At 44.0% G+C, this 13329-nt stretch overlaps 1 protein-coding gene across 3 annotated transcripts in view; it reads right to left on the bottom strand.

The window, feature by feature from the left end:
- Positions 1 to 9927, bottom strand: part of LMAN2L (lectin, mannose binding 2 like) — a 33738-nt gene extending 23811 nt beyond the window's left edge. For 2 of the 3 annotated variants that reach the window (XM_017524102.1, XM_017524103.1), the window contains exons 1-4: positions 9695 to 9927; positions 8055 to 8173; positions 4566 to 4683; positions 3691 to 3773 (exon numbers count right to left, since the gene is read on the bottom strand). In XM_017524102.1, the coding sequence (XP_017379591.1) occupies positions 3691 to 3773; positions 4566 to 4683; positions 8055 to 8173; positions 9695 to 9881 (507 nt within the window). In that variant the 5' untranslated portion in view covers positions 9882 to 9927. Of the gene's footprint in view, positions 1 to 3690; positions 3774 to 4565; positions 4684 to 7257; positions 7346 to 8054; positions 8174 to 9694 lie in introns of those variants that run through there. The other variant, XM_017524106.2, reaches the window with a different exon arrangement.
- Positions 9928 to 13329: the final 3402 nt, after the last annotated feature.

The following is a 13329-nucleotide window of genomic DNA, read 5'->3' as shown; positions in this document are numbered from 1 at the left end:
AAATAAAGACGGGGTTTCACCATGTTGGTCAGGCTGGTCTTGAACTCCCGACCACAGGTGATCCGCCCGCCTTGGCCTCCAAACTGCTTGGATTACAGGCATGAGCCACCACGCCCAGCCAAATGTCTCCATTCTCAAGAAAGAAGTCAACCTGACAGAAAAAAAAAAATGGATGGGAGATGGTAGAACATAATAGGCAAAGGCATAGCTTCTGGATCTGGTGGACCTGCACTTCACTTTATAATGGCTATTACCTTGAGCCAGACACTTAACCTCTAAGCCTGTTTACTCACTGGTAAAATGGGAAAAATACAGACAATAAGGAGATTTGACAAGGATTAAGACAATATTTGCAACGTACCTGGCATACAGCAGCCATCTAATAAACAGGAACTGATTTTATTAGTTCTTCTTTTCATTTTCTTTTTTTTAACAGAGGTAGGGTTTCACTATATTGCCTAGGCTGTTCTTGAACTCCTGGGCTCAAGTGATCCTCCTGCCTCAGCCTCTCAAAGCGGTAGGATTACAGGCATGAGTCACTGTGCCCGGCCTTATTAGCTTTTTAAATTTAGGTTTTTGTTGTTGTTTGTTTTTTGTTTTTTTTGATACAGAGTCTCGCTCTGTCACCCAGGCTGGAGTGCAATGGCGTGGTCTCGGCTCATTACAACCTCTGCCTCCCAGGTTCAAGCAATTCTCCCACTTCAGCCCCCAGAGTAGCTGAGCCTACAGGTACCCGCCACCACGTCTGGCTAATTTTTATATTTTCAACAGAGACAGGGTTTCACTATGTTGGCCAGGCTGGTCTTGAACTCCTGACCTTGTGATCCACCCACCTCCACCTCCCAAAGTGCTAGGATTATACAGGCATGAGCCACCGCACCCGGCCTTAAATTTAGGTTTACAAGGAAACAAGGAACCCATGTTAGTCCAGGGGGATTCTCAACCTCAGCTATACATGTGAATCCCCTGGAGAGCTTTAAAAAAGTAAGGCTGCCTATACTGTACTTTAGAGGAACTAAATCAGAGTATCTGGGGGCGGGATTGGATGTCAATATTTTAAAAAGTTGTCCTGGGGGCTGGGTGCAGTGGCTCACACCTGTAATCCCAGCACTTTGGGAGGCTGAGATGGGTGAATCACGAGGTCAGGAGTTCAAGACCAGCCTGGCCAACATGGTGAAACCCCATCTCTATATTTAAAAAAAAAAAAAGTTGTCCTGGGAATTACAATGTACACTTGGAAGTGAGAATAACAATAGCTAGCCAGAAAAGATGTCTCAATCTTTACCATTAAAATAAAATTTTTTATTAACATCTACAAAATCCTTACAAAATCAACCCAAATCAGAATTTCTACTTTCTCAAATCAGAATTACTACTATCTGATGGTGAAATGGAAGCTAACAGAGTTTGAACAATTTGTTTCTGGAAGATTCAGAGAGACAAGTTTAAAACTCTTGTCAAGCCCTAAAGCTTACAACTCTTACTCAGATACATTTCTAACTACCACTATTTCCTCAGCATGACTATAAATCCGATCATGACCCTCTCCTCAGTGAAATCTTTAATGCACCTAACCCTTCAGAATCAAGTCCAGGCTCCTCATCAGGATCACAATCCTTCAGAACTTGGCTCCAAGTGGTGTATGGTGAGCATGAGTCACATACATTCAGCCTGCTGTGGCTCTGATCTAAACAGTCCAACCACCAACCACCCAAGCAGACACTTCTCAGTCTCAGGGGCTTGCTAACATGCCAAGACTATAGTGTTAACACCATAGAATACAAGGTGAACAGCAGCCCCAGGAACTGTGCAACATGACAAGACTACTGGCGCTGCTTTTCATCCTAGCCTCATCTGTCTCTGATTCTACTTTATTTCCACACACTCATTATCCCCTCTCTAAACCTTAGGATCTCACACATGCTTTTCCCTCGGCATGGAACACTGGTTCCTCACTCTGCAGACCTCAACCTAAATGACACTTCCTGGAAGAAGCCTTCCCCACCACCATCACCACCACCACCGCCCCACTTCAGGTCAGAAGCTCCTGCTATGTCCTCCCATAGTGCCCCAGAGTTCCCCATCAGCATTCTCAGTGCTACTGAGTACAAGGACCATGTTATCATGCTCACTAATTCCCAGGGCCTAGCACCTAGAAAGTGGTTAATGTATGTGGAATGAAGAACAGCCCAGAAGGAAAACAGAGAAGCAACTGTAACTGATCCACAACAAAAGGTTATTCTCATAACTCAGGTCTCAAGTTCCACCTTCTCTAAAGTGAGCTTTGTGGGAAATGTTAACTGTTGAATCTGAGCATCACAAACACAATGATCATTCTCTATTCTAATTTTTTTTGTTGTTTGTTTGTTTTGGTGACCATCTTGCTCTGTCGCTCAGGCTGGAGTGCAGTGGTGTCATATCAGCTCACTGCAACCTCCGCCTCACCCTCCCAAGTAGCTGGCATTACAGGCGTGTGCCACCACACCCAGCTAATTTTTGTATTTTCAGTAGAGACAGGGTTTCACAATGTTGGCCAGGCTGGTCTGTAACTCCTAACCTCAAGTGATCTGCACACCTCGGTCTCCCAAAGTACTTGGATTACAGGTGTGAGCCACCATGCCTGGCCTTCTAATGTTTTTTAAATTTGAAATTTTTCATAATAAACCGTTGGGGAAAAAAATAAAGTGACCTTTGCCTCTATTTCTAATCCTGCCTTCCTCGCTAGGTATTACTTAACTATAGGATACCCAGCAACGACCTATCATAATTTCCTGCCATCTGATGGCAGTGCCATAGGACACACAGAGAGTATAAACCCACTGTCAATATAAGCACTAAAAAACCCTTAGGGTCAGGTAACAAAAAGGCCTGCCAACAGCTAGATATTAGGTTCCAACAAAATGCTGGGCTTTCACCAATTTCCTTCTAATTATAGCCTTTTCTTTTGAGACAGAAAGAAAAGTTGCCAGGCTGGAGTGCAATGTCATGATCTCGGCTCACTGCAACCTCCGCTGCCCAGGTTCAAGTGATTCTCCTGTCTTAGCCTCCCAAGTAGCTGGGATTACAGGCGCCCACCACCATGCCTGGCTAATTTTTATATATTTAGTAGAGACGGGGTTTCATCATGTTAGCAAAGCTGGTCTTGAACTGCTGACCTCAGGTAATCCACCTGCCTCTGCCTCCCAAAGTGCTGGGATTACAGGTGTGAGCCACCATGCCCGGCCAATTATAGCTTTTTCTATGGGCGAGGGGAACTGTTCTTCAGGTCTAAGAAGAGGAAGAAAAGATGCTGAAAAGCATGTGCAAGTTGCAGAAGAGAACACAGCACTGATGGATTAAAAGTCAGGGGAAGCTGAGTTACATAAATTTGGCTTGCTCTGGTGCTAGTCCAGCAGCAAAATCACCAATCAACCAAATATGCTCAATTTCAGCAGCTATCTAACAGGCACAAGAGAGAACATGATTAACACTAAAGAAAAAGCCCCTGTTCAAGACAGCTATTCCCAAAGGACTGTGCACTCATAAACAGTTCTCTCTAGAAAAAAACACTGACAAGGACATTAGCTTTTGAAGATCAATAGATGAAGAACCCCTCACTTTCTATCCACTTTGTTCCCTCTTGCACAACATTCCAAGACAAAGAACTGTGATGTCAGTACAGCTGACCTAAGCTCTGACACTTGCCATTACCTCTTGCTGCTTCTCCTCATTGGGGTAGGTGTCTACAAATACTCCCAGCCCCACAAATTTGTCCATGTTTCCAAACACAGGCCCTAGAGAGAGAGAACAGATGATGAACAATGAAATAAAGCTAAGAGTTGATAAAGGAATAACATATCACTATGATGGAGGAAAAAGTAAAATTCAAATGACTCCCAAGCCTCTCTTAAGATGAGAAAACACATGTAAAAGTACCCAGCAAAGTTCAAGTAACAAGTGCCCAGTAAATATCTGTATTTGTATGTTGTTGGAGGCAAGGGAAAGAGAGAAGGCCACTGCAACCTTATTTAGCACTCAGGCAGCTTCCTGATCCAAACTGGTTGCTACGGCGCCCCTACAGTATTCTGCTTTACAAACACTTGGTAAAGCCTATGCCCCCAAGAGAGAACTGAATTTCCTAGGTCTACTTCTTGTTGCAAAAGAGATCAGGTCAAATCAGGTTGAGCCTGCCATCTATGTGGAGAAATAGCTCCTACACAACAAGAAAAATAGATAACTCTTGACTCAGCAGTGCTGAGATCATTCACTGTAAATGCTTGGAAGAAATCAGCTCACCCAGTCGTGTTCAGTAGAGCCTGTGCTTTCATCCAGCCAACAGGCCAGTTAGTTTCACAAGGAGACTCAGAAAGAACTAACAGGCAGTCAGCTTCCCCAGGATGAGTCAAATTCAGCTGCTTATAAGGACTCAGACCCCATTCTAGAGACTAGATAGGCTAGTGTTCATCCATGTACATTAAGGGAGAAGGAAAACAACTGGCACTGTGGGGAAGGAACCTTTTCAAAAAGAGGGCACATGAAAAAGCAGGCTGTCACACCCAAAAAAGAGTAACACAGGGTCCCAATACCTGGCTGCATCCGATCCTTTGTGTACCAGATTGCCAAGCCATCCCCATGCAGATTCTTCTTTCCTTGTCCATGAATTTTGAAATGCACCTGCAACTCCCAGTCTCTCAGGAAACATGGCTAAAGTGAGAAAGACATTGGAATCGATGAGAAGCATGAAATGCAAAACCCCTCAAGACCACACCAGCAATCTACAGACTTGGAAAACACAAATGCAGGTAACATAAGGCTAAGGGTTAAAACCTAAATCTAAGACTTGCTATGTGTTCATGTCATAAAATTAAATGGATTGAACTGTTTAGAGATTTAATATGAAAATGAATAAACCTCCCCATTATTATCAATATTTCCCAACAGAAACAGGACAGAACTCCAAAGCTGGAAAAGACAGGAGTATACCAAAGTCCACTCCTGTGATCCTACATCCACCCAGCACAGTAGCTCGGCTTTTAGAGTAGAGATAGCTGAATTCATACTCATTTATAACTCAAGATCACATCTCAGACAGAAAGACTCTGAAAAGCTGGATTTAAAGAAAGGTCAAAGCCTAATTTATTATAATAGAATAAGAAAAGCTAAGGTATTATGCAAAGGCTTCCAGGAATAATTAGCAGATATTACAAACAACCCTAATTAGCTAGACCTGGCCCTCTGCCAAGCTGAGGGGTAAGCCAGAATTCTCACAAGAGCAAGTTACAGCCCTTCAAACCCTCCCGTCCATAGCCAAGAAGCATAAATGCACTTGGAGAAGGATGCAAGTGGATGGTTAAGTGTTTTAAATAGTTGAACAGTTTCAAGAAAAAATCAGAGTGGGTACTTCATTTAGGGATGCTTCTGGTTAAAAGTATACTATGAAGACAAGGTCAGGAGATTGAGACCATCCTGGCCAACATGGTGAAACCTCATCTCTACTAAAATACAAAAAACTAGCCAGGCATGGTGGCTCACACCTGTAGTCCCAGCCACTCAGGAGGCTGAGGCAGGGGAATCGCTTGAACCCGGGAGGCGGAGGTTGCAGTGAACCAAGATCGCGCCACTGCACTCCAGCCTGGCGACAGAGCAAGACTCTGTCTCAAAATAATGATAATAATAATAATAATAATAAAAAATTTAAAAGTCTACTGTGAAGAAAGAAGTGAAGGAAGAACAGACAGATCAGCCGAGTTCAGCCAAAGGCTCTCCAAATAGACTGTTCTGGGCAACATATTGTCAGATCATTTTCAGTTTTCATTTTTTTAATTTCTGGGGTATTTTCCAAAAGTGTTCATATTAGAAGTACATGGTAAAAATGAAAGGGGTTTGGGTACTTGTGCATTTAGCAAGGGGTCCTGAAATCTCCAATAGGTTATCCTATTCTGATAAGCCAGTCTCTGTCTTGTCACTCTGGATTCTGATCTCTCTGCTATTTCATTAAGATTTCGGAGAAGGGCCAGGCACAGTAACTCACACCTGTAATTCAAGCACTTTGAGAGACTAAGGTGGGAGGATCACTTGAGCCTGGGAGGTCCAGGCTGCAGTGAGCTGTGATAGTCCCACTACACTCCAGCCTAGGTGACAGAGTGATAATACCTTGTCTCAAAAAAAAAAAAAAGGTTTCAGAGAAAGAGTGAAATTCAGTGGGGCAGGAAGCTGCCAGTAGGTAGGTATTATGTCCCCAGGAAGAGGGCAGTCACAGAAGTTCCCAGTGAGCCAAGAGATGTCTGTCACTGATTCTTGGCCTCCCATAGCAAAATGTTTTGCTCAGGACCATGCCTCTAATAGTGGTTCTGAAATTCTGCCACACAATGGATTTACCTAACGAGTTTTAAAAAATCCCAATGGCCAAGCTGCACCCTATTCCAATTAGATCAGAATCTCCGGGGGTGAATCCAGGCATCGATTCCAATAGATAGCCGAATTTGAGAACCACTGCTCAAACAAATGCATCCTATTAACTCAGAAACAAGCCCATAGCCAGAGAACACAGCTATCAGAAATCTGAAAAAGGAAGAACCAGATGCCATACTAGAACTGCTGCTAAAAGTTATGTAGAGACAGAGACCCAGCAAGACAGCAGCAGAGTATCAGGCCTTGAACATAATCATTCAGTAACCCACAAGAGCCCCATCAACAAACTTATAGAAGTGTAATAACATAACACATATTTCTGTAACCATTTTAACTTGCCACAGCTTTTTCATGTCTATTGTCTTATTTTATCCTCACAACAACCCTGTGGGCAAGTAAAACAGGTATTCTGAAGCTCCTTTATCAGATGGAGAAAAGGAAAAGTAAGAGGTTAAATAATCTGCCCAGGGCTCACAGGAGGACTGGGACAGAGCTGGACCAACGACCCCAGTCTTTCAACTGTCCTTTATCTCTCCTACCAGAACACAGTGCTCTGTACTCTGTCCAAAAATGAGCTCAGCACTATGATCTAGGTTAAGGGGCCAGTTTGTGCAGATGACTGATGTAGAAATTTCTCTTGCCCTCCTGAAGAGGAAAAAGAAATCATTCTCTTTTCTGAGAGGAAAAAGAAATCATTCTCTTTTCTCATTATCTACAACTAACAAGAAAAGCCATGTAAAAGTAAGTTCTTAGTTTAGGAGAGCTCCAGAGAAAGTATCAAAGGATGCCAAAGTCATGCCCAAAAGTAAACTGGTTGTAAAAGATGTAGAATGAGCCCTGAAAACAGAAAAGAAAGCATCATCTTACACTTGTACAAAATCACAGTGCAGCCACACCAGGAATACTGCATTCACTTCTTGCCGCCATATCTCAAGGAAGACAATGCAGCTAGAAAAGGTCCAGAGAAGGACAAATAAAATGACCAACAGCTCAGAGTGGCTTTCACATGAAAATAAAATTTTAAATCAGATTCTTCAAATTGAAATAAAAAGGTAGGGATACTGGGATAAGGTCTGGGATCTTTAAAAGAGTACTCTTAACCAGGCATGGTGGCTCACACCTGTAATCCCAGAGCTTTGGGAGGCCAAGGCAGGAGGGCTGTTTGAGGCCAAGAGTTTGAGACCAGCCTGGGCAACATAACAATACCCCATCTCTACAAAAATATTTTAAAAATTAGCCAGGTGCAGTGGCACATATCTGTAGTGTCAGCTACTCAGGAGGCTGAGGCAGGAAGATCCCTTGAGCCACGGAGTTTAAGGCTGTAGTGAACTATAACTGTGCCACTGCAGTCTGGTCTTCTTGCAATCTTCTTACAAAGTAGTTAAGCAGGAGTTAAGTTATTATTAAACCCTATTGGGTCAATCAGGAATTAGACATTTCAGGAAAAAAAAAATGATTTGCTATAATTAAGGCAATACAGAACATTTTCCTAAATACCTGATTTATTTATTATGAAGGTCAGAATAATCTCAAAAATAAAGATCCTTGATATCCACAGAAGACAGAATACTAGGGGGATAAACAGTAAAATTAAATCAGTATGCCACTGCTGAAACTTCTAGGCCTTTCTGGGTCACCAACACAGGAGGGAGAAAGATTCTTACCACCCGGTTCCACAAGGCACCCTGTTTACTTTGCATATCTGGGGTAAGGCGGATATACTGGGTCATCACCATGGCATTGCCCATCAGATTCCACAGTGAGGAGCTGCCTGTGCCCACACCTACAGGAAGGAAGTAGATAAGTTCATACTCTTCAATACCAATCCATTCAGAAAGCAGCTACCACAGAGCCTCTGAAAGCTGAGCCATTATCTTTTATCCCCCCTTTCATTTCACTCAATCTCCCATCTTATGCCACCCATGAATCTTAAATCCTTACCATCTCTACAACTTTCCCAAGGTCTTTATCAGGTGAGGACCCCAAAGCACATAAAACCTATCACTTTGTCCATGCTACAGTAACCATAGCTCACATCCATTCTTCCCATTTTATATGTGAGTAAACTTTGGCATCGTAAAAGAAAAAATTTTTCCTGGGTTACATCAAAAGGAATTTGACAGTGGCTTTGACCAAATTTGACCCAGGTGCAGTGGCTCACCCCTGTAATCCCCAGACTTTGAGATGCTGAGGAGGGAGGGCATCTTGAGGCCAGCAGTTTGAGACCAGTCTGGGCAACATAGAAAGACCCCGTCTTTACAAAAGTAAAAATAAAAATTAGCCAGGTGTGGTAGTCTGTGTCTATAGTCCTAGCTACTCAGCAGGCTGAGGTGGGAGGATTGCTTGACCCCAGGAGGTTGAAACTGCATGAGCCATGATTGAGCCACTGCACTCCAGCCTAGACAATGGAACAAGACACTGTCTCTAAAAACATATATAAATAAAAAGAACTTTCATTCTTTTAAAAGGGAGATTCTAGGGCTTAATCATATTCTTTCTTTAAACAATCCTTAAAGTGTGAAGCTACTCCCTGTACTTTCAATTATAAACTCCTTAAAGGGTGAAAACTTTTGTGTCTGCATAACCCATAGTGTTAGCAAAGAGATCAGCACAGAGGCACTCCGTGTATCTAAGTGAATAAATGATTACCCTTAGTAGTAGCATATACTCTTGCATTTTTAATTGTTTTCTGTCCCACTACCTATGCCTCATTAGGGAAAGACTTGTATGAGTTAAGCCATCTGCACCGGTTTGTCATTGTTTTGTAGCTAAGCGTATCAATTTTCTGGCCGATAAGCTGGGCTTAGAGTTCTCTGAACTCTACCCTCTTTCAATAGGGTACCTAGGCAGGAGAAGAAAAGGTGGTTCTACCTAGCAACATAATTTTATCATCTGTCTTCTCATTCAGTTCAAGTTCTACCCCAGTTCTTCCTCTTGCTTTATTTCTAGCACATCCAAAGGTCCATCTGGAAACTGGCTCATTGTTAGCTGTCCTCAATCACTCTTCACCACTCTCAATCCTCTCCCCTTCCCAAATTCCTGCTGTCTAACTCCAGGCCTAGCACTAGTGGCACCCGAGAGCCCTGCCTTTACCTGCTGGAAACTTCCAGAGTCTGGCGGGCATACCTAGTAACTCCTGCCTTTCAGACCTGTGGCTCCCATACGCAGAAGGAATCCCCGTGGGCCCCACTGCCGCCAGCAGTTTCCTCTGGGCCACGAAGCCCTTCGCTGCCCCGGCCTCTACCCATTAAATCAGGTCCCGAAGCCCTCCCCCTGCACGACCACCTCACCCTGGGCGCCTCACCCTGGTAGGGCTTCGACAGCGAGTGCTCCCGTTTCAAGTATTCGAACGTTTGACCCGCCCCGACTTGCTGTGGCCCCTGCCCAGACCCCAACAAAAGAAGAAGGAGCAACATCCTGGACCCATCCTGAGCCGACAAACATCGCCGCCACTGCTGCCACCACCGAAGGGGTCCCAGAGTCGCCGCCATCTTTCCCACCGCCGACCCTTCATCAAAAGCCCGCCCCGTCACCCAACCCATTGGCCCGAACAACCATCTGCTCCTTGTCCTATTGGCTCTCGTCAAGTCCCCGCCCCCGCAGACGAGCATATCACCGATTGGCTGGCTTGGGTATCAGTTGCCTTGCCAACCCAGAAAAGGGGCGTAGCCCAATGCCCAGACTCTCTTATTTGCATTTGCCCTGAGTGCCACTAGGCTTGCTGGGATACGTAGTTTATTTCTATTTTGTTTTCTGCGTACGAGAGTAAATATAAGGAGATAAAACGTTTCTTCTGGTCCCAAACAAGGTTCTATCCTCTCTGCCATAGTACGCTCCTGACTGCAGCTCTCTGAATCAATTTGGAAGATATCACAGTGAAAGGAGAAATAGACAAATTCGTAAAATAGCTGGAAAATTATCAAATTTATAAAAGAGTTGAACAGCCCTATCAACTAACTTGACCTGATGATACTTATAGAAACTCTACCTAAGAACAGCAGAGGACATTCTCTTCAAAGGCAAATGACTCGTTTGCCTTGATAGTCTGGGCCATTAAACAACCTACAGATGTAAAAATTGAAAGCACACAAATTAATTAATTCTCAAAGACATCACCTCCTTTCTTCCCTTCTTTTTCTTTTTCTTTTCTTTTCTTTTGTTTTGTTTGTGTGAGACAAGGTCTTGTTCTGTCGCCCAGGCTGGAGTGCAGGAGCACAATCGCGGATAAAGCGATCCTCCCACCTCAGCCTCTTGAGCAACTAGGACTGCAGGGACGTCCCTTCCTCTTTATCTGGCACCACAACAACGTGTCCAGACTGGTTTCCACGTAGCCACTAAAGTGATCAAAACGATCTAACCATGGTGAGTGTCAGGGTGAAATGAGTCAATATTGGTAAACCTCTTAGAACAGTGCCTGGCATGTAGTAATTCTTCCTTTTTTCTTTCTTTGTGTGTATGTGTGTGGTTTTTTTGTTTTTGTTTTTGAGACAGGGTTTGTCTCTGTTGCCCAGGCTGGAGTGCAGTGTCATGACCACAGCCTCAACCTTCTGGGCTCAAGGGTTCTTCCCACTTCAGCCTCTCAAGTAGCTGGGACTTCAGATGTGTGCCACCACACCTAGCTAATTTTTTATTTTTTGTAGCAGTGGTGTGTGTGGGGTGTCTCACTAAGTTGCCCAGGCTTACCTTAAACTTCTGGGTTCCAGCAATCCTTCCTCCTCAGCCTCCCAAGGTGCTGGACTAGAGGTGTGAGCCACCACAACCAGCCATAAGCGCTATTTCATCATCATCATTCTTATTAACCAGGACTTTGATGGTTCATGGTTACGTGTAGGGAGGAGATTCAAGCCCCTCAACTTGGTGCACAAAGCCCCCTGCCATCTTATTGCCCATGACTCCCTTCCTCCATCTTTATGCTCCAGCTTCCCTTTTCTCTTTTTTTTTTTGCAGTCCGCTTCCGTCTGGAGGTTCTTCCACAACCTCTCAGGCAGGGTATATTCTCCTGTGTGAGCTCTCAAAGTGCTCCATGCACATCTCTTGTAGAGCAGTTGACCGATCTGTGTTCATGTCTTCCCAATAGACTTAATCAAATTTAACACTCTCTTGTTTTCCTGAGCATGAATATATTTAATAAGATAAACATGATTATGAGCCTACTTTACAGGGGATCAACCTTTTAAAATTAAAGCTGTTGCATTTTTTAAAAAGAGATGGGGTCTCAGCCGGGCCCAGTGGCTTATGCCTGTAATCCCATTACTTTGGGAGGCAGGCAGATCACCTGAAGTCAGGAGTTCGAGACCAGCCTGGCCAACGTGGTGAAATTATGTCCGGACTAAAAATAATACAATAATTAAGCGGGTGTGGTGGCAGGCGCCTATAATTCCATATATTTGGGAGGCTGCGGCAGAAGAATTTCTTGAATCCAGGAGGTGGAGGTTGCAGTGAGCCAAAAAAATAGCACCACTGTACCCCAGCCTGGGCAGCAGAGCAAGACTCTGTCTCAAAACAACAAGAACAAAGAAGAGATGGTGTCTCAATCCCTCACCCAGGCTGGGGTGCAATAGTGTGATCATAGCTCACTACAGCCTGAAACTCATGGGTGAGGCTCAGCTAATTTTTAACATTTTTTCTAAAGATGGGGGTCTCACTATGTTGCACAGGCTGCTTTTGAACTCCTGGCCTTAAGTGATACTCCCATCTCAGTCTCTCAAAGTGTTGGGATCACAGGCATGAGCCCTGGTGCCCATCCTGTCACAGCCATCAGTCTTTGACATCCTCCAATGTCAAATGTCTAGTGCTAAGACCTTAGGAATTGCAGTGAATCTGTTCATGTCATATAATGGCTTTAAAACAATTCATAGGCGGGCGCGGTGGCTCACGCCTGTAATCCCAGCACTTTGGGAGGCTGAGGTGGGCGGATCACCTGAGGTCAGGAGTTCGAGACCAGTGAAACCCCATCTTTAAAAAAAAAAAAAAATTCATAACTCCCAATTACCAAAATCCAAACTCCATAGTGTAGCATTCAAAGCCCTTTGCAACCTGACTGAAATCAGGCGGTACGAATATGTATTATAATGTGTGTCAGCCGGAATTATGGAGCTCAATTAACAGATTATTGGTTTGTCTCCACAGCAAGGCTGGGCACTCCAGGACCACAGGAAGCAGGTCTTACTCATTTCCTATCTCAGGCCCCACCCATTTTCCCAACCCCAACCTATCAGCCAGCACATAGTAGGGGTTCTAACTGTTTTGAGTAAAATTATTTCCATTGCATTTGTCTGCAAGATGAATTTTTAATGTGGTAAGATGTGCATAAAAACAACTTATAATTTGTAAACATTTTTAAGTACAGATGCTCCTCAACTTTCAATGGGGTTACCTACAGAAAAACCAAACCCATCCTAAAGTCTAAAAATCCTAAGTCAAACCATCAGAAGTGACGGCCATCTGTATACAGTTCAGAGGTATTAAGTTCCTTGGCAGTGTCATGCACGCTGTCAGCTGAATTTCTGATAGATTAACATCAGCAGATTTTCCATTGTAAAATTGTGTATGATGAAGAAAAGGGGTAGAAAGGAGAAGGGTGTGAAAGGTGACATGCACTGGCCAACAAATCACATCATTTTGTTCAGACTGTTGCAATAGGAAGAATGCTCATTAATGAGAAATGTATCAAAAAAAAAAAGGAAGGACAGGGGGGTTCAGTAGCTCACACCTGCAATCCCAGCACTTTGAGAGTCCAAGGCAGGCGGGAATCACTTGAGGTCAGGAGTTCGAGACCAGCCTGGCCAACATGGTGAAACCCTGTCTCTACCAAAAATACAAAAATTAGCTGGATATGGCACCTGTAATCCCAGCTATTTGGGAGGCTGAGGCAGGAGAATCGCTTGAACCCAGGAGGCGGAGGTTGCAGCCAGCCTGGGCAACAAGAGTGAAACTCCG

Source organism: Cebus imitator, unplaced genomic scaffold (genome assembly GCF_001604975.1).
Source record: "Cebus imitator isolate Cc_AM_T3 unplaced genomic scaffold, Cebus_imitator-1.0 Scaffold31, whole genome shotgun sequence".
Lineage (NCBI taxonomy): Eukaryota > Metazoa > Chordata > Mammalia > Primates > Cebidae > Cebus > Cebus imitator.
The sequence above is the reverse complement of the archived record's forward strand: the minus strand, read 5'-3'. Positions and strand labels throughout refer to the sequence as shown.